This window comes from Microplitis mediator, chromosome 5, assembly GCF_029852145.1.
Source record: "Microplitis mediator isolate UGA2020A chromosome 5, iyMicMedi2.1, whole genome shotgun sequence".
In the NCBI taxonomy this organism is placed as follows: domain Eukaryota; kingdom Metazoa; phylum Arthropoda; class Insecta; order Hymenoptera; family Braconidae; genus Microplitis; species Microplitis mediator.
In genome coordinates, this window is record NC_079973.1 from 25,358,612 (window position 1) to 25,379,989 (window position 21,378).

Below are 21,378 nucleotides of genomic sequence, written 5' to 3' on the forward strand. Positions count from 1 at the left end.
CGCTTGCTCGTACATTTTAATTATTTTAACGAGTTTAATTGACATTTATAAAGATAATTCATATTTTTAATCACAACTAAATACCTAGTGATGACTTTGATCCATAAATTTTTAATTTTTATTCTCAAAAAAAGTATTAATTTTAATCTAAAATTTTGTGCCCGGAAGTGTCGTTTGCTCATGATACTGAAGTTAGCCGACATCTGATAATTTTTGGATTTTTTTTCAAAACGATGAGCTGTAGAAAAAAATATTTCAAAAAATTGCACCCATAGATTTTTTAATTTTTTACATGTGCATATTTTTAATTTATCTAAAAAAAAAAATCTGAAAATTGTCAGTTGTCTACAGACTTTAGGATCATGTTTATTTCAGTGGTGCCTAAGTGTTGAGTGCGTAATTAATTTTTAAAAAAGTGTTAGTGTTAAAAGTGTTGTTTAATTATTAATTAGTGATGTGTTCAGTGTTGATTTGAATTTATAGTGAGTGTATGTGTAGTGATTACTGACAATAATAATATGGAGCTTCAATATGTCTACTGATGGACAACTGAGATGCTGTAATTTTTGGTGGAAAGCTGATTGTGAGTGAGTAATTTTTTAATTATTACTGTTAAATATATTTTTTTATTCGAACAACAAATTTATACATTTAAATATATATATATTTTATCACGACTCTTGGACATTTACAAGACGATATATTGAAACACTTAGTAGGTACATTTTAAAAGTGAGATTGCAAATTAATTATACAGAAGCGTACAACCGAAGAGTTAATATAATTTTTTAAAAAATAATTTAAATTAGTAAAAGATCTTTCAATTATTTATGAAAAAAAAATATTATAAATAATACACAAGTAAAAAATTAATAATAATTAACGTGCGTTAATAAACTGTAGCTCGAAAAAATATACAAATTAAATGCTACTATAAAAAATACAATTTTTATCTTAAAAGCTATAAGACGAATATACATTTATATATATTTTTGTGAAATTCTGATTTAAATTTACGATAACATTTTTTAAATTTTTAAATTCATCAACGTTAATTTTTCATATATATTTATATATAATTTATCAAATCAACAAAACAATTTTTTGGTAAAATTGTAACCAAATATTAAATTTTGCTGGAATTTATTTAGTAGTTATCGTAAATTAATTAAATTTGAAATTTAAAAATTAATTATTAAAAATAGCAGCCTTCTGACGAAACTGTGCGCGTCTTTGTGCTTTTTCTTCTTCATCTCGTTTTCTTTCTTCTTGTTCCATTCGTATTTCGTTTTCAAATTTACTCGATTTTCGCAATTCTTCAATCTAAAATTAGAAAAAAAATCAATCAACATTTTCTCATTTTTATTACTTTTATATTTCGTAATCTTACCTTTGCTTCGAAGAAATTCTTAGCACCATTAACTCCAACTTCATCAACATTGACTTCCGTAAGTCGCGCTAGTTGACCAAGCCCAGAATCCTGTTCCAATTCACCAGCTCGTGCTTTGCGATAAATTAAAAGAAACTAAAAAAAATTCAAATCATCTTTTTAAATATCGGTAGTAATCAATAAATGCAATTAATTTAATTAATAATTTGAGTTTAAAAATAATTAAAAAACAGAGTCAAGTTTTTTTTATTTGATATTAAAATTTAAAAATTATTGTGCTCACTTCGCGGAAAGAAATACGACCATCATCATCTTCATCAACTTCCTTAATCATCGCTTTAAGTCCCAAGTGAGTTTGAGGTGCACCCAACACTTCCATCATTCTTTTTAGCTCAGCTAAATCTAGAAATCCGTCATGTCCGTCATCAAATCTAAAAATAAAAAATAATAATAAGTATAATCGTAATAATTTTATTTTATAACAGCAGTTATCCGCTGATAATATGTGGTAATGATTATCATCAGGCCGCTAAAACTAAACTTTTTCCTTCCGGGAATAAATAATTCAGATCTATAGAGACTTAAATTCCGCATCCTATTTAGGTTTCATTTTTTTATGTAAATCGAAGCTAAAAAAGGCAAAATTTTGAACTACAAATTCAAAATTTTTTTACAAAAGAGATTTCGGAATCGTAAGAAAAAAAATTGCGATTTAAATGAATCGAAATCGGTCTGTGAGATCAAAAGAGATCTTAAATTTGAAAATAATTGAATGTAAGGCGGATTCAAAAATGCCTCGTTTGATTTTAATAATTTTCAGGGGATACTTTGTAAGCTAAAGATTAAAAATAATGTACTGATGGAAATTATCTTCATATCATTGTCTCTAAACCTCAAATTAGATTAGAAAGTTATAAATATAGAGGAAGCATAGACTAAACACTAATGATCAAAATGACGTAATGCAAAAAAATTGATAGTTTTTTTTATTAAAAAATAAACCCTGAGCAATCACACGTGAATTAAAACGATAGTTAATGACGAAATAACTCGACAATGTGAGTACACAGTACACAGTATTATAGTACAAAGTAGAGTCTCTGTAAAAGGTTTAAGTAACTCTTAAGTTTCGAAATATTTCGCGGGCTAGAAAAAAAATATGACGCAGTTGTCACTAAGAAACGTGATACATATTTTTTCACATCACTTAGAGTTCATATAAATTATAAACAGTATTTTGTCACACCGGCATTGAAAAAAAAAAATTGAATTTAAAAGTTCAGGTAAAAAAGTTAGAGCTTTTTTTTATTTTATAAATGGCGGGAATATTTGAATTTAAAAAAAAACGTACAGTGAGAAACTCCGCAGACTTTTAAAAAATGAATGACGATCGTGATAGTAAAAAATAATAGAGTATATTTTAAAATATTTATCCATGACCTGCGGGACACTGATAATTTTGCAAAAATAATTGTACTGCTTTTCAAGTAACTCACGCTACATCAGTAATGGTCAAGTACTCGAACCGTTTAATATTCTGCTTACGTGTTTTGCACAAAACCAGTTGCCTTCAGCAAGAATTCTAAAGCCACTTTATCTTAGTGGATTTGTGTAGATATTTATAAATTATTAAATTTTTTATTATAAATAATATTTATACAATCAGCTAATCATATAAATATTCTTTTTTTAAATTATAATCAATATTTAATTGAGCGGTTTTACGACAACTGCCTGGCGGATGGATCGATTCGAGAAAATAACCAGCGATTAATGACATATTTGTATACCGCTTTTTATTACGTCTTATTATTCCTCGCGAGTCTTTATTTAGAAAAATTTAAAACATGAACTGCATCATAAATCCTGTTTGCAGACGCATATTTTTTTTATTTTTAACCCACACCTTTTACAACTGTAATATGATATATTTGTTATCTAACGAATTTTTATCTCCCGCAGTATTATATTTTATTATTATTTGAATTATCGAAAAAAAAAATTAATTAACATTCTCTACGTAAATGCGCATTTTCCTGGGAGCTGACGTAAATATTGAAGACCAGAGGCATAATTTTTTTAATAACTTTCTGGTAAAATATTTGGTAGTAAACGTAATTAACTTGAGTGAAATTTTGGTTTTGAGGTTTAGTCCTTAAATAAACTTGACCGAGTAATAGATAAGACTTATAAATGTGGAACGTAGGCTACCGTCGTATCAATACTTGTGCATGTGTGTGTAATTTGTACGTGTGATCGATAATACTGCAGGAAAAGTTTATCCCACGTGTATAGAACCGTGAATGCAGCTGTTGAGTTATAAATTTCTTTTTAGCTTCCGGATTTAACACCTACCGATTAAACATTTTTTTTTAAAGAAAATCCTCTGATAAATTATAGTCAAAATTTTTTATTTTATTTTGAAATCAAAAGATGATAAATATTTTAGGCAATTAAAATTTTTTATTGTAATCTACGATTTTCCAATGAAAATAAATTTAAATTTAAATATCGATAACTGTCTGGATGATCCTGAAGTTAGCAGACAATTAAAAATTTTTGGATTTTGTTTTTTTAACGAATTAATTACAAAAAAAAAAATCTAAAAATATGCACTTGTAGAAAATTTCAAAAAATATAAGTGCAATTTTTTTAAATGTTTTTTTTTTTTATAATTTATCGTTTATAAAAAAAATCAAAAAATTATTAGACGTCGGCTAACTTCAGTATCATGTCTTTGGTTATAAATATCAAAATTTTTTTATTATGTTTGAATATTTCACTAGATAATCTACAAATCATTCTAGTTGAGTTAAATATTTATTTATCTTATCACGTTGGGTAAAACACAGATTACATAGATTTTATAATGAACTTTTTTCCTTTCTTTCATTCTTTTTGTTTTATTATTTTTTTTTTTTATTCAAATTATAGATGGGAATTTAATTCGAAAGGTTATTAAGATAATAATAAACAAAGTGCATCACGGCGAACGTGGTAAATAAAAGGTCTCGGCATAGATATTATAGTTGAATGGCAAGAAGGCAGTCGATAAGCTTAGGAGCCTTGAAATACCATCGCGTGCATTGATTTTCCTTCGACTTTTCTTGTAGTGCATACACAGGAAATTATTTAACGGGAAAATCATTTTTTTTTTAATTAATTTGAACTTAAAATTATATTAACTAGTCTAGCTCTTTTAAGAAGTACACGTACATATAACTTTAATAAGTTTTTTTTTTTAAATATGTAGAGCGATAATTACTGATACGCGTATTAGCGGTCACGCAATATTGATTTTATTATTTGGACTAGTTACTGCGGCTGTAAATGTCGGCGGATTAATTTTTATCAGCTGATAAATTTAAAAAAATAAATGTTAATATTTTTTCAAATAGATGTAATTCTTTATATGAAAATTAAATTCAGTAAAGTCGGTAATTACGTCGTGTATTTTTAAGAGATAGTATATTGATTGTAAAAGAATTAGGAGTAAGAGCGAATCTCGTGCAAGTTATAGATTTTATGTTGATACTCTCAGAACTCGGTCAAGGTGAATTCTGTGACGTTGTTTCGTAGGTAAACTTCTTATGTTACAAGAAGTAAAGATTTAAGTAATTAATTTTTTTTTTACGAAAATAGAAGTTAATTAACTAAAGACTATAATTAGCCCATACGACAAAAATATATATCCGGATACATCCGGGCAAATCTGCATATATGAGACATATATTTATATATATGTTGCATATATGCGACATATTCCAGATTTGCCCGGATATATCCGGATATATATTTTTTTCGTATGGGAGCCTGAAAATTTTCTGAAATAAAAAAATTTATAAGATTACAAAAAAAATTAGTGGAAATGATAATCGATGAAAATTAAATAAATGCGCGGAAGTTAATAATTGTATCCATAAAATTGAAAAATTTCTGGTGTGATGATTATTAGAAAAAATTTTAAACGTTATTTTCTACGCGATGCCATATAAGGGGATGAAAGAGGATCGAAAATGAGATTCACTAGATGATTTTTATAATTAAACTTTCGATTATCAATCGTGTGTAATAAACTAGCGCATCATCATTGTTAAATCTTAAAAAATTTCACTATATAATAATAAAAGTGAAAACGTACAATTACTTCCGTTATTATGTGGTTAAGAAAAAAATATGTACCCGTAATTTATTTAAAATTACAATTTTACCACTCAACCGATGACTAATTCACGAACATCCAACGTGTTGATTTAATAATAATTTACTCAGCATACAAATTATTCAATATTATGCCCGAACACTCTATTTAATCTATTATCTATTTCCGTGTTGTATAAAATAATTCAGATTCTACAAACTCGATATTTTTATTTACTTAATATTAAATATAAATTTATTGGATTTCGATATTTCATTAAAAGTAAACAATAGTTGGACTGAATTTCATTGTTTTTTTTCTTTTTTTTCAATTTAGCCATTTCTCTTTTAGCTCTGAATTCAAATAGTTGCACATAGTTTTTAATTAGTTTATGGAGCACGCGAGATGCGAGTCTATAAAAATCCCTCGAAGCGTAGTTCTAAAAAAGGAAATATGAATACGATACATGATATCCCCGGAAAAGACAATAGACAGAATGCATATAAAGCGAATGTGATCTCACCTACACCCAAGAAAGTAGAGAAAGAATTTTCTTTTTTTATTTTTTCACCGTTTATTTTATATATAGACATAATGTAAATTATATATTATCTATAACGCTGCATATAAACTCGACAGTGGGAAGAGAAAATTTTTAAGCCAAAAGTTTGAATAGTAAAACTATAGTTAGTAAATTTTTTCATTTTATTGACAATTACACTTTGTCCTTCAGGTCAACAATTATGGTAATAAAATCGTAAAAAAGCGTATTATAAATACATAAAATTATATATGTTTACTGTCGAAATTAAATTTATGGCCACCGCAGCACTAAAAGGCCACAAATTTTTTTTCAATTTTAATTGTACTGCATATATATTTTTTTTCTAAGACCATAAATGCAAATAGGGCACTTAGTTTTATTGTTATTCGCAGCATTACTTTATATTGTCTATTGTTTATCGACTTGCTTGACTAGAGTCAGTAAATTGACAGAAAATTGCAGACAAAAGCGCATGGAATCTAGGATTACTGGTTTTATTTATACCGTTAACGTTAATGGAATTAATGTGTAAGTTTTGATCGTTTCCGGTTACTCAGTTTATCATTTACTCCGTTGTCAATTTATCGATTGATTGTATGTACATACTCCGAACATCTTTATATATATTTATATTTACGTCGACGGATGACGAGATAAGAGATATATTTTATACATGCGTACTTTCATTTGTCATTAGCATTTAATTCACGTTGCTCTCTGCGCTGACAAAACTCATGAATAGAAAGCAAAAACGAGAGTTACTTCATGTTTATGAATGCGAGGAAAGTCATTGAAATAACAATTTATCATTTTTTTAATTACTTTAATGGATTTTATCGGATTAATTCATTAACACTAGGTACAATAGGTTTTAATATCAGTCATATTAATTATCAATTATCGGCACTAATGTAATATGACAATACGTGACTAAGTTAATTTATCATATCGATTAAAATTTATTGTAGTCGTTACACTATTGCTCACAGAAGTTTATTAAATGTTTATTATTATTAATCGCGGTCAAGTTAATTCTGGATGACCGAATTTAGCTCGTATACTATTACACGCACAAATATATCGCAGGACGGGATTGTATATATATATATATATATATATAGGTTCAAAAATTTTCCATAAGCTCGCGGCAGGAGATCTTCGTCGTGGAGGTAAACATGATACTATTATAATGCATTTTATTCTAAAATAACTTCCGCTATTTTTAAATTTATACTTAACTTCCACCAAATTAAATGAGGAAAAAAAGTTCTATAATTACTTCGGCGTAACAATTATTATTAATAAAATTTTCAAACAATATTTACTATTCTAAATGCATAACTCGGTCTTATAACGGAGCGAACTCATGCTTTGAATAATTAATTGAGATTGAGATCATTCTGTCAAATTAATTATTTAAATAAAGTAAAAAAATATTAATAATTTTTTTATTGCTCATATAAATATGTGACAATCACATTTATTGTTTAATATATATATAAATATATATATATATATATATATATTATGTACGTGTGACAATTCGATGAGAAGGGAAGTCAGACGTCATGTTTAAAAATCAGGGCAAACAAGGGGAACGACCTGATTGCAGTATTTTAATTAAACGGACCAGGAAGCGCCCGGATCGTTGGTCGCCGAGGTCAGGGAGCCAGTCAGCCGAGTTATAGATCTTGTTAACACAAACTAAACTGTTGTCACTAATCATTGCCGCGGTTTTACATCAATCAGTTAATTTCACGCCTTATTTATTTATCGAACAATATTTTTAGCTTTATTTTCTTAGCTCAAGTTGGCGCGTAGAATTTTTAAATTATTAGAGAGATTAAATTTAAACAAAATGATAATTGATGTTAAGTAGTCATCGAGCAATTAATATATTAGTGGCCATGAAAACTAGAATGGTGAGAATTAATTACAGAGTTTTTTTTTTAAAACGAGTGGGTGTCGAAAAATGATTAATAACGACAGGTATACATATATGTATATCTTAATAATAATAATGCGCGTTGTCTAGTTGAGTAGAATAGAGTACAGACTCTGTGACTCTGTACTTATATACGTAATACTGAGAGTGAAGGTGTTAATCTGTCATATGATACCAGCAATATGATAGTTTTATGTTATGAATCTCAAATGCGTCACATTACTAAGAGTTACAATGCAGTTATAATTTTTATTACACATATATATATATATATTTATACATTTATAAATGCTAATGCAAGTACTCAACTGTAAGTATTAAATATCACATTTATTGAAGATAATAAAGTTATTTTTTAACTACAACTACAAGCCATGACTGCAGTTATTGTTTTGTTACGGTCTGGACACTTAAAGTTGCTAGAACTTTCTTCGTATCTTGGATTTTATTCGGGTAATTTTTTTTTACTGCTAGCTGAGGATATTTTAAGATTTAAGATGTAAATTGTAGGCTTGGACGATGGTGGGTTCAACAATGCATTCTCGAAAAATATGCTCATGCTGGTCAGGTAGATTTTTAGGAATTTTACGACTAGTGTACAGTAAACCTTTAACAATGAGCTAAATTTTTAGCAGCCAGGTGTTTCCTGCACATTTCGCTTTAGATTTTTTTCAGTTATAAGCTTCAAATATATACATTATGTATATAAAATTCTCTGTAATTTTCTGAATGGATATTTCTATAATTAAAGGGACGTATTGATCGAAATTAGTGCAAAAGTTCTGTAAATTTTAGTAGAATGAGATTAATTATTTAAATATTTCTGAGTCATCAGAGTTTGAAGTATTTCTAGAAGTCCAGGTTATTGACCGCCCACGGAATTTAGTATGCAGATTTAAAATAGAGATATTATATATTTATTAATAGAATTTGACATAAATTCGACATCTGAAATTACTTTATTTTTTTTTATTTATTTAAAATAAAATAATCAAAATTTATTATTTATTTGGGTTACGCTTCAAAAAATTTTCAAAGTGAACGCGATTGAATGCGGAGTGAAATGCACTCCAAAGAGAATTTATTTTAACATTAAAACGTCGAATATGAGTTAATGCGGATTGAAATAGAATCCACTCCGAAATCACTCCGCTGAAAAAAACTCCCGAGTGCGGAGTGAATTTGAGTCGAAATAAAATCTATATTCACTCCGTAATTTTTACAATGTATCAGTGGATTTAATACGATTGATTATTTTAATATCAAGATTAAATTTCCACTTGATATCTTAATTGAATTTTATATAATACATATATAAGTTATGTACGTTGAGTTATCAAACACTCAATAATAAAAACTGAGCGAAAGATCTCAGTTGAGATAATACATAAATTCTTATTGGTGTTCCAGTTGAATAAAGTTAAACGGGATGTTTTGTGAAAATAATTTTAATCGGTTTTATTTTCCGACCGTTACAATGAACGAGTTATGGGTTATTTGTATGAGAACAGTAATTCATATAAATAGAACTGTACATAAATAAGTAAACATAATAACTATTTAACGAACAATTGTATATATCCATAGCAGCGCGCGCTTATATTCCTCCATAGTTATTATATAGAAAGTTTGGGCAATAGTTAATATAAACTCTTGTATTATCATCGGACGGTTTAATGAGCAAAGGGACTAGTTGTTTAGTTAAGGATTTGTAAATTTAGATGTAATTATACTGATAGAAGGATTTCTTAGGATTTAAGAAACCATTTCTTAAACATCATTGTTTTGTATTGAACAAATATTTCTTACTATTCAAAAAATGATTTCTAAACTATTAAGAAATCATTTTTTAAATAGTAAAAAATATTTGTTAAATACAAAAAAATGATGTTTAAGAAATAATTTCTACACTGTAAAAAATCACCGGGGTAAGTCCAAGTGGTGTAGGTGTTAAAATCGGCGGTGTTGAATTTCAGCACCGAAAGCGGTGTAAAAAAAACGCCGCTGCCGGTGTAAATATTCTGTACCGGTGTTAAAAAAAATTCTCCGGTGTTAAAATAACACCGCTGCCGGTGTAAATATTCTTTACTGGTGTTAAAATATTTTACTTTGTGAATATTTTTACTTACTCGATCACTATACTTGTTAATAAATGATATTTTTTATTAATTTTCATAAAGAACTGACATTTTTTGTGTTTTGTAATCTTTAAAGTTAATACTCCAAGCGGACGCAGTTTACCCTGCTTTTACACCGGTTACCCCGCTATTACACCGATATTACTCCGTTTTTACACCGGTTACCCCGCTTTTACACCGCTTTTACTCCGCTTTTACACCAGTTACCCCGCTTTTACACCGATATTACTCCGTTTTTACACCAGTTACCCCGATTTTACTCCGCTTTTACACCGGTTACCCCGCTTTTACACCGATATTACTCCGTTTTTACACCGGTTACCCCGCTTTTACACCGATTTTACTCTGCTTTTACACCGGTTACCCCGATTTAACACCGGTATTTTTAACACCGGTAAATTACTCCTCCTACACCGGTGTAATTTTATTTTAACACCGCTCTTTTTACAGTGTAAGAAACATTTTATAAATGCTAAGAAATCCTTCTATCAGTGTAAGTCGGATGTAAATTATAAACATCATTTTTTGTAAACGAGCTTTCAACGAATTTGGGCAGACGTAAAAAATAAAAGCAAATGTTGGATTTATTTATATATATATTTATTCGCATAAAGCTGAATTGGGTCCACAGTATCAGATACAGTGTATATATATTTAAGTGTCTTTTATCTTGTCAAATTGAGAGAAAGTATATACGAAAAACTTGTGTGACACGTTCCTTGACATCTTTAATCCATATATATACAATTAAATTTATTTGCTTTCATTTTTAAATTAATTAATAATAATGATTTATTTATTAAAATTTCATTTTAAATTTTAATTTAATTAAACTTTTAGTCAGTAAAAATTTTAGCAGCTTTTAAATTCAGTGTAAATTAGTTCATAAATTTTAAAATAGATTTGGATGTTTGCGCATAAAATTAGTCTATCATATTTTGCTGTGAGCAAAGTATGTACTGTACAAACACATTGATATGGATTAATAATTAATTCGGAATTTATAATGAGCTATCGATCGTGGAGCTCTCGGTGTCGATTATAGACTGAAATAATTTTTACTTTTGAATAATAAAATTTTTATGTACGATTGTAATTGAATGGAGAGAGAGTAAATGCATTTGCAGGATCGTATCCGGAAGCTGAACAATAATTCAATGCTCCAAAGAAATTACAAAGAAAAAAAAATACCCATAACAATTTCAAGACAATAATAAGTCAGCGGGTTAAATGGAACAATAATACAAAGCAATAGTCGACCTTCGATCTACAACACCTGCGCAGGTATCCTTGTGCGGAAGTTATCGATGTTTTAACCATATAAATCTATATGTTTATATTTTTATTTTGTTAACCATAAAATAATGTTAAGTAAGAGTATAAATATTGAAAGATAAAAAATATACCTATTGAAGGTCTGCTCGTACTGCTTTATCTCTCGGCGTGATAGCTCGTGGAATTCGGTGTACACGTTGACAAATTTGTACTGTTTTTTAACTTCTTTGCCTTCTTCCAAGTCTTCATTAATTTTCTGTCTTCGGCTGAGAATTGTGCTGAGCTCCGCGTCTGCCGGCATTATGATAATTTGGTTCTCTTTTTTATTCTCAATTAGAATCTTCTATCCAACACTCCTTGAGTCCAGCTCAGCTCCTTTATCTAAATCTCGGCTGACGCCCTCTCCTCCTGGTCCTGGGCCAGGCTCTCAAGGTCGCCCGAGAATTCCCAGCAGTCTGTAGCGCAGATTCTAATGAATCCGTGACCTTCAGACGCGAGAGGAGACCTTTGTATCGATTGTCACTCCTCTTGACCTCTTGTAACTTTTTACCGCGGCAATCTTGCGTATCTTGATGCGAATTTAAACCAGCGATAAAAAATCAATCAATTATTTATTGACGATTTATCTGAATTGAAAATAATTATTTATTTATTTCCCTCTTTCGTAGTACCGGGATAATTATTTTGTATATTTATTGCGGCTGATTAGTATATTTGTTATGATATATGACTTATTTATGCAGTGTAATGACAAATAAACGTGCTTACACTGCAACGATCGCGCGTGGACTAATAGACTGCTCAGCTGGCGCTTGAACGCTGACCTCCCCAGCTCGCAATTTCCCGGCCCACGGGAGCGCCTGCGCCTTCTTCGGGAACAGTTGTCTATATTATTTATTTTTTTAATTAAAAAAAATTTTTTTTTTCTCAAATATTGCCATTTCCTCATCACAATTTAGGATTTAAAAGAAAAATCGTCAATTTTTTTTTTACCGACTCCAAAATTGAATTTTGTACAAATGCACTTTGAAGTTGAGATAAAAAATTTATTTATACTCACAATTGTTATTCAAATAATGATCAATAAAATAATTATTTTTATCGGGTCATAAAAGTTGCGCGTAAAAAATAAAAATAAAATTGCCACAAGTTTTCAAAACAAATTAATTAGCAAGTAACTAATTAATTAACTTAAAAGGTGGATTGTATAGATGATGCACACCTTCAATAGAAAAAAAATTTTCTAAGTGAAATATTATAGTGTGAAAATAAAACTTTTATTATCTTCCGGTGCATGACGTTTCTTTTTATGACTAAACTTTATGATTGTTATTATTTATTATTATCATTAATTGTATATTTGAGAAAATAAGTTTATGTTTATTGTTTTAATCTTTCTGTAATTATATTTTCGCGGTTTGTTTTGCGTCGAATTATGACGAATCGGGACACGCGACCATCCTTAACGACTAGGAGAACAATTGTTATTTTTAAATCTCTTATCCGAGTAATTGTATTTATAAATGTAAATATAAATGAAGTTTGCGTGAGAAAACTGTAATACGGTACTAGTTGAAAATAATTATTTACACTACTTGCTGTTGCAGTAATTGGTCGCTTTCGTCACATAGTCGCGTTCGTTGAATCATTTGTTGTCATATTTGGTTTATTCTTTATTATTTTTTTCTTGAAATAATATTACGCATATATGATGCAGAGAACGAGAGTCGGTGATAACTGATAAAGAAAAATCTCTACTCTTGACATGTGAGATTTATATTAGTCAGCTTTTTATAAGTGATAAAAATTTATTTTTTATCGGACAATGTCCTTGTTTTATCGACAAGTTTACGAAAAATTTTATTTTTACTTCACTATTGTTCGTGAAATTCGAGCAAATATTATGGAGTTTCTGATTTAATTTTTAATTTTAGTAATTAATGCGAAAAAATTGACCGATGACTGAAAAACTATTGATATATTACATGAAAATTTTATTAAATATTTCTTTTTTATACGGAAAATAATAAAATATACTTTTAATTTATTAATTGCTGTTTATTTTCTACCGAGCAACGTCTCCGTTCATCTAAAAGACTTGTCGGATATCACCGAGGCCTTCAAAAAATTTTAGAAAATTTTTTCAACTCACTTTTAGTTAAAAGAATTAATAAAAAATACACAGAAAAAAAATTATTTATCTTAAGTCAAGAAAATATTTTCGAAGACAAACGTTTTCGGGAACCAAGTCAAGATTTTCTTGAGCCAAGAAAATTTGTCTTGGTCAGAGAAAATTTCTACTTTATCCGAGAAAATTTAGGTTTTAAAAAAAATTTTCTTGAATCAAGAATATTTACTTTGAGTCGAGATTTTTTTTTTCTGCGTGTGGAATTAATTATTTGATAAAAAAAAAAAAAACGGACTAATTTCGGAAAAATAAATAAATTTATTAAGAAATTTACATACTGTTTTTTCGATTGAGCCTGGAAATTTATATTTAGAGCAAGAAATAAAATATTTGTAATGCAAATAAAAATTAAATCGATCAGATGACTCATACGGTCTGTCTACGACCACCCTAGATGTAATTTTTATCAATAAAAATCGCCCGTAATCATGATTCAAACGTTTTTCTCGTGTACTACCCCACCTAAAACTCTACTATATGCAAATTACAGTTGCAGCAAATACATAGTAGCGGGCATACGTCTGTCATAATATAGATTCGCTTTCGTGATGAGTCATCACAGCCTGCTGCAAGTGTAAATCAATGTACTGACTGAAACATACATGCATATATCCCTACCTGCGCTTTTAATTCAAAATTATTACATGTTACGATTACATATATGTGTACCTACATACGTTGAAATCGCATGTTTACATACGTATTTTTGATGATAAAGAAGTTCGTAAAGTTGATTTGTTTTTGTACTTCTAGCGCCATCTGAAGTTTGGTTCCCATCCAAGCGTTTTCTCAGAATCTAGGGTATTTTTCTTTGTATCATTGTCATTTTGTTTAACAAAAAGAAATGTCATACGTTGTAATAGACATTTTGGCGTCGCGTAAGCAATGCAAGATTATTTGTATGCATCAGTGTTGAACTTTTTTTAATGTTTATTTATAACTTGTTAATAACCGCAACGATTTTTAAAAAATACTCCAACCATGGCTGAGTATCTCGCGTCAATTTTCGGTACCGAAAAAGATAAGTAAGTGTATTTTAATAATAATTTTTAATTCAAATATCAATTAGTATAATTAAGAAGTATCTCTATACATTTTTTATTTGATATTTTTAATATTATAGAGTTAACTGCTCGTTTTACTTCAAAATTGGAGCCTGTCGTCACGGCGATAGGTGCTCAAGAATTCATAATAAACCAACATTCAGTCAGGTAAAATTATAATTGCCAAATTTTTAATTATATTTTCATAGTTTATTTGTTTGAATTTAAATTAAAAAAAAATATATATTTTTTAAGACATGTTTGCTGCAAAATCTTTACGTTAATCCACAAAATTCTGCAAAAAGTGCAGATGGCTCACATCGTAAGTCTTATTATTATTAAAATTATTTGTAATTTGAAATTTTTAGAATCTATAATGATCAATAAATCGATTTTTCAAATACACCATAAATTTCAGACTAGTTTGGAAAAGTGTTCAAAATTTTTTTTTCTATTCGCTTTAAATCGCTTCTTTTAATAAGGGTATGTCAATATTTTGCGAACTATAAAAAGATAGCTTGGAATTTTAGGGCTGGGTCACTAAAAATGAAATACTAAATTTTTTGAAATTTTTAACATTACAAAATTTGTTTACTAGATCAAAAAGTATTTAGAATTGGAAAAATTTGTTGAATACAATTAAAAAACTAGATAAGTTTAATAAAATTTGAGTACATTCTTGTGAAATTATGAAATTGTTCAAATTTCGAACGCCTGTAATTAGGAACAATTTCATGTAACTGCAGATCGGAACGTTTTTCATGCAACGAAAATGAAAAAAAATTTATAATTTGACTGCTTAAGAGGTAGTTCTGGTGGTTGGAAGTGGCCTACGATTTTTGACTGACATACCAACATTTATTTGAGAAACATTTCAGAAATCTTGTCATCCAGTAAATTTTTTACTTTCCAATTTTTTTTTTGTTGGGCAAAAAACGTTCCGATCTTCAGGTACATAAAATTTCTAATTATTGTTAAATAGAAATACAAAGTAATAATCGTTGATGATAAATTTATTTTAGTGGTTGCCAATGTAAGTGATGAAGAAATGCAAGAGCATTATGATAATTTTTTTGAGGATGTATTTGTTGAATGCGAGGATAAGTATGGAGAAATTGAAGAGATGAACGTGTGCGATAATTTGGGTGATCATTTAGTTGGTAATGTTTATATCAAATTTCGTCGTGAAGAGGATGCCGAAAAGGCTGTTAGCAATTTAAATAACCGCTGGTTTGGAGGCAGGCCTGTTTACGCTGAGTTGTCACCAGTTACCGATTTTCGGGAGGCATGTTGCCGTCAATATGAAATGGGGTAATTTGTTTGCATTTAAATAAATTAATTTGTTATAAAATAAAATTTTTATTACCTCTGATCTCGATGTTTTTTAGTGAATGTACTAGATCAGGATTTTGCAACTTTATGCACCTGAAACCCATTTCTCGAGAACTGAGACGATACTTATATAGTCGTAGGAAGGGCGGCAAAGGACGGTCGCGATCGCGCTCAAAATCGCGAGGTCGGGACCGGAAACGTAGGTCACGATCGCGAGAGCGACGATCACGATCAAAAGAGAGGCGCAAGGGGGGTAGAGATGATAAAGGGAGAGACGGACGTTCTGGAAGGTATTGAGCTAAATAGATGTGTTATTATTTTTTTTCATTTATTGTTTTCAGTATGTATAGATACATAGGTTTATATTTGAAAGTAATAAAGTATACCTTTTTTGTGATGAATTGTATTTTAATTATTGTAATACTTGATAACTAAACTAATAAAAATGTATAAAATAGATCTAGTCGATACTTTAATTAATCAATTTTCTATTCATTTGGAGTCATATAGAAAACGTTATTACCTGAAAACACTAAAATACTTATAGCATGTTCCCTGATAGCCAAGTTGGAGAGAAACTGACGTGAAACTACAGCCGCATCTGGACACCACGTTGCCCGCAAAAGTTGATACTTCCAAAGTTGATCGACACTTTCTGAGAAAGTTGGTGGCAAAAGTTAGAAATTTAATAAGTTGACGGTAAATTGCCTCGCATTTTCTCAAGAAACCTGCATTCCAGTTGCGGCTCCATACTGACGTCAACTTTCTCAGAAAGTGGTGGTAACTTGAAGCCAAAAGTTGCAAATGCTACAGTTGTCGACAGCTTGTCGTCAAGTTGATCGCAAACTAATGAATACCAACTTTTGTACGAGAAACCCTGGTTATCAGGGTATAATTGAAGAATTTCAGAGTATTCTAGCTTACCTACGGTCTTTATTTTTGCCGTGAGACATCCTCCCTGACAACAAGACTTTATGGTCAGAAAGTTGGTGTCGATTAGTTACGATTAAGTTGATGACAAATAGGCGTCAACTTGGTGACAATCTACTTCCGCAATCTGTGGACAACTTTTTGAGAAACTTGTCGACAAGTTGCGGTCAACTTGGCTATCAAGGTTGAGCTCCTCCGGTTACTGGATCTGTAATAGGTAAAAATACAATTACCATCTGTAGGTACTACAATGTGCGGTGTTTTACTTTAAAACACCAGGTCGAGCTTCAATAGTTGTTTCAAAAATCGACCATCTTCATTATTAATTCCATTTTGTGTTAAAAAAACATAATCAGTCGAACTTTATGCACATACAATCGGGGACATTAATTTGAGTCGGTTTTAGTTGGTTTTTACGTTAGAATCTATTTAGAAATCGACTCAAATTAATGTCCCCGATTGTACATCTAAACAATTAATGAAAGCAGAACTATGTTTATTTGTTTTTGAATAATTTTGATCAAAGTTCTATATTTTGCTACTTCCTTGTTAGGAATTAACGAAGTGCATATGAAATTTGATCCTAAAGATTTCAGAAGCTATATCCATAGAATATTTTATTTTATAATGCTCTTATTTAATTGAAACTTCTGGTTCAAACTCTATTTTCGTGTTAAATAAACACCCGTTCTCAATTTTTCAAAATACGATACAATAATTTTAATATTTAATTTCCGAGCTATTTAAAGAAAACAATATGGAGGCTGATATCTCATGAATACCTGATGCATTCGAAATAACTGTTAAAAGGTGTCAGGTTTCTTATTAATTAAAATTCATCTAAGCGACATCGATTAGCGTCCGAATATTGAAAAAATTATTTCAGTTCTGCATTATGTATACGGCTGACCTGCAACTGGTCTATGCATACACAAACTGGTTCTTTGTCCATTCTGAATAAAATATCGGCAAATTAATTAAACTTGTATAGCTAAAATTTTTTTTTATTAACCTCCAGTTTATTCTACCAAGAACTCAAATAATTTTTTTAATTATTTCTCAAATTTAAAACAGTAGAGAATTTTCTATACCAATTGATTTTAAAATTTTTTATCGGTCAGATCTTCTATAATTTATATGTCCGATGTTATTATCAAGTACTAATTATTTATTACCTCACGAAAAAATATGAAATAAAATATGTGGACCTTATTATTTATATTATCAGTAGATAATAATTTTCAATAATAATGGGACAGTATAATTTCGGGTAAAAAGTGGGCACGTGGTTTGAAATTATATAACTGACGATTCTTACTACCTTGAAATACTACTAACAATATAGTAGTGTAGTGCATAGTTTACATAAGATTCACCAGTCGAGTATCTTTCAAGAGCAGATGGTGGTCGTGATTGCAGCTGCCCCATCACGAAAACACCTGCCGCTACTTTTTCCTTCACTATACATATACCGATACCGCGAATCACTGTTAAATTATCTCTCACCTTTTTTACCGCTTAAAACTGATGCCGATACATTTCAGTACTTTGCCAGATTATGTGCGCGAAGAAACAAAATCAACAAGCTTGTCATAAATCCAGATGTTTTTCTGCCTTCACAAACTTTGTTTATCAAACATTTTTTTTTAATCTATCATCTAGATGTCGGCTGATAAAACGCACACTGTAGGCCAAAAAACATCCATAGCCATTTAAATATATGTATATATTGTTTATATAAAAATCTTGATACGATATATTAAATAAGTATATATTTAAATGACAGTAAAACACAAATTTGTTACTTTGTTAGTGCAGCGAAACGTAAAAAAATCCAAAGTGATTGACGGGTGTCTCGCACGAATTGCTACCAAAACCGCAAGCCTCATTGACAGATGGTAGTTATAAATCGACATTTTACAATTGCATCAAATTAAATTAATTAACGAGCTATCGGATATCTCCAATGTTAATTTTTTAAAAATTAAATTCCGCTATTATCGTATACGGAAAAAAAATTAATTTTTTTAGGTCATGTATTAATTTCTAAACGAATTTTACTAGTCATAGGTTAATAAATTCAGGTCTAGACAATGTCAAATGTATGATGAGTATAACCCACTTTTGAGATTTATATATCTAATTGTTTAAATAATTAATAAAGAGCTAATGAGTAACGATTTTTTTGAATATGAAACAAAGAAAGTTATTTGATAATTTGATTTTAATTGTAAAAAATTGAATACAATGAATCGAAAATACTTGATAGTCTTTGCGTATTACGGTATAATGGTTAAAAAAAAGCTCTTGGGTTTATTGGTGAAGAAGGGAGGTAAAAAAATAGGTCGTAAAGAAAAGAAAATTAACGATAGACTATGACGTTGGGCTGGAGTATCGCGAAGTGAACAATGGACTTTGCGAATGAATAACGAAGAATTTAATGCCATAGCTTTAGGGCGTATTTAATCATTTAATCAGAAATCTAACGTCTACTTTTTTTAAAATTAAACCGTCAGCTTCTCACCTCGTCGAGAGTCTCTTATAAAGTTCTCGAGAGGATCGACTATTATTTAAAATTTAAACTTTAAATTCAACGATTATAATGATACTTATTCTTTTTTTTTCTTTACAAAAAAACATATATTATAAAGTCTTGTGCAATTAATAATAATCTTCTTAAGGAATAATATCTCAGGGTTTTATTAAAATAAATTTTTTTAAAGTCTATCATTTTTTTACTTCTGCTCTGCTTCCGTAGATTTGAAAATGAGAAACTTTAATTAAGATGTAAATTTTTAAAAATAATAAAAAACGTTACATTTTTTTAATGTACTGTTATTTATTTTTATTGAAATCTATATCGTTATTTACAACTTGAAATACTAGTATTATATGACTTTATAGTATATACTGAACATTACTTTCTATAATTTTTCGTTCGTTTACTTTTTTTTGTTCATTCGTTAAATATCGCTGTTGAGAAATCAAGTAGATATATTTTTTTTCATTATTTTCAATTCATTCACAATGAAGGTTGCATGCATGCTATGAAATTCAACAATGCTGGAATCAAATGCCTCGAAACGAACACGAGTCCCAAGGCAATTCGAGTGTACGTCAAATACTTCAAGTTGCAAATCGATTCTTTGCTCGCACATAATGAAAAACTACGATGAATTGTAAGCGTAATCTTGCTACGTTTATTTTGTTATCGACTAAATATCGAAAAAAAAATAAAAGTTACAATTAAAATTGAAATTCGTAGCACAAGAGTAGTATTTGATGATACGTTTTTTTTTTTTTAACCATGAAAGCAATTATTATTATTACACTGTCAAAAGAGCGGTGTTAAAAATGGACTCATTTTAACTCCGCCCGGTGTTAAATTAAAATTACACCGGTGTTAAAAATACCGGTGTTAAATCGGGGTAACCGGTGTAAAAGTGGAGTGAAATCAGTGTAAAAGCAGGGTAAACTGCGTCCGCTTGGAGTATTAACTTTAAATATTATAATAAACCAAAAAATGTCAGTTCTTTATGATAATCAATAAAAAATATCATTTATTAACAAGTATAGTAATCGAGTAAGTAAAAATATTCACAAAGTTAAATATTTTAACACCGGTAAAGAATATCTACACCGGCGGTGGCGTTATTTTAACACCGGTATGAAATATTCACACCGGCAGCGGTGTTATTTTAACACCGGTATAGAATATTTACACCGGCGGTGGCGTTATTTTTACACCGCTTTCGGTGTTGAAATTTAACACCGCCGATTTTAACACCTACACCGCTTGAACTTACGCCGGTGATTTTTTACAGTGTATGAACAAGCATTCGAAATGTTATAAATTTTTTGAATAATAAATTAATAATCAAATATCATTGAGGGAAAATGCTGATGCACAAAAGATCTTAATGATATGAGCAAGTAAGTTTTAAGATGAGCTCAAGTCTTGTGAGGTAGTAAATGATTTAGCGAGGCGGAAGTCAAGCATTAGCTAAACAACGGAAAAGGGCCACAGGTGATGCTGACTCGACTCAAGTGCTTCTTTCAACCTACTTCGTCTTACTATTTCTTCTTGTGCTTATCACTTAACTTTACACTGCGCGTCACCTATAATACAATCATACTTAATATGCACTACATTGGTTATTTAAAAGGTTTGGGTACAATGGGCATCTTAAAAATTTATTCCTTGTTTTCCGCGCAATTAGTTATCATTTATTTTCAATGACTTTACAATCACTTTTCAATCGTTTCAACTAAAAAATTTTTTTTTATTTTGTCAAATTTGTTGAGTGCCCGATTTTATCTGAGGTATTTTATATGACTACTGCAAAATTTATATCATGATGATTAAAAAAAAAGTGTTTGTTTTTACTAAATTTTTCAGGTGCTCTGTCGTTTCCCAAATATTTCGTCGTGTCTTAGTTTTTTTTATTTTGG

At 29.4% G+C, this 21,378-nt stretch overlaps 2 protein-coding genes across 2 annotated transcripts; one reads left to right on the forward strand and one right to left on the reverse strand.

Annotated features, from left to right (window-relative positions):
* Window positions 1-621: 621 nt before the first annotated feature.
* Window positions 622-12,241, reverse strand: LOC130668587 (EF-hand domain-containing protein D2 homolog). Its single transcript, XM_057470935.1, has 4 exons — window positions 11,565-12,241; window positions 1,674-1,821; window positions 1,391-1,525; window positions 622-1,323 (listed from the first exon to the last, which is right to left on the reverse strand). Exons 1-4 carry the CDS (start codon window positions 11,732-11,734, stop codon window positions 1,189-1,191), a joined length of 588 nt encoding a protein of 195 aa, XP_057326918.1. The 5' UTR covers window positions 11,735-12,241; the 3' UTR covers window positions 622-1,188.
* A 2,220-nt stretch (window positions 12,242-14,461) lies between these two features.
* Window positions 14,462-16,455, forward strand: LOC130668586 (splicing factor U2af 38 kDa subunit-like). The gene is made up of 5 exons (XM_057470934.1): window positions 14,462-14,646; window positions 14,745-14,832; window positions 14,920-14,986; window positions 15,687-15,975; window positions 16,053-16,455. The coding sequence occupies exons 1-5, from the start codon at window positions 14,603-14,605 to the stop codon at window positions 16,291-16,293; spliced, it is 729 nt and encodes a 242-aa protein (XP_057326917.1). The 5' UTR covers window positions 14,462-14,602; the 3' UTR covers window positions 16,294-16,455.
* Window positions 16,456-21,378: the final 4,923 nt, after the last annotated feature.

Excerpts from the sequence above, each read along its gene's own strand:
- LOC130668587 (XM_057470935.1), bottom strand. The coding sequence starts at position 11,734 with ATGCCGGCAGACGCGGAGCTCAGCACAATTCTCAGCCGAAGACAGAAA. Across the intron at positions 1,822-11,564 it reads TACGAGCAGACCTTCAATAG|ATTTGATGACGGACATGACG; the intron begins GTATATTTTTTA and ends TTTTATTTTTAG. Across the intron at positions 1,324-1,390 it reads AGAATTTCTTCGAAGCAAAG|ATTGAAGAATTGCGAAAATC; the intron begins GTAAGATTACGA and ends TTCTAATTTTAG.
- LOC130668586 (XM_057470934.1), top strand. The coding sequence starts at position 14,603 with ATGGCTGAGTATCTCGCGTCAATTTTCGGTACCGAAAAAGATAA. Across the intron at positions 14,987-15,686 it reads AAGTGCAGATGGCTCACATC|TGGTTGCCAATGTAAGTGAT; the intron begins GTAAGTCTTATT and ends AATTTATTTTAG. Across the intron at positions 15,976-16,052 it reads TGCCGTCAATATGAAATGGG|TGAATGTACTAGATCAGGAT; the intron begins GTAATTTGTTTG and ends GATGTTTTTTAG.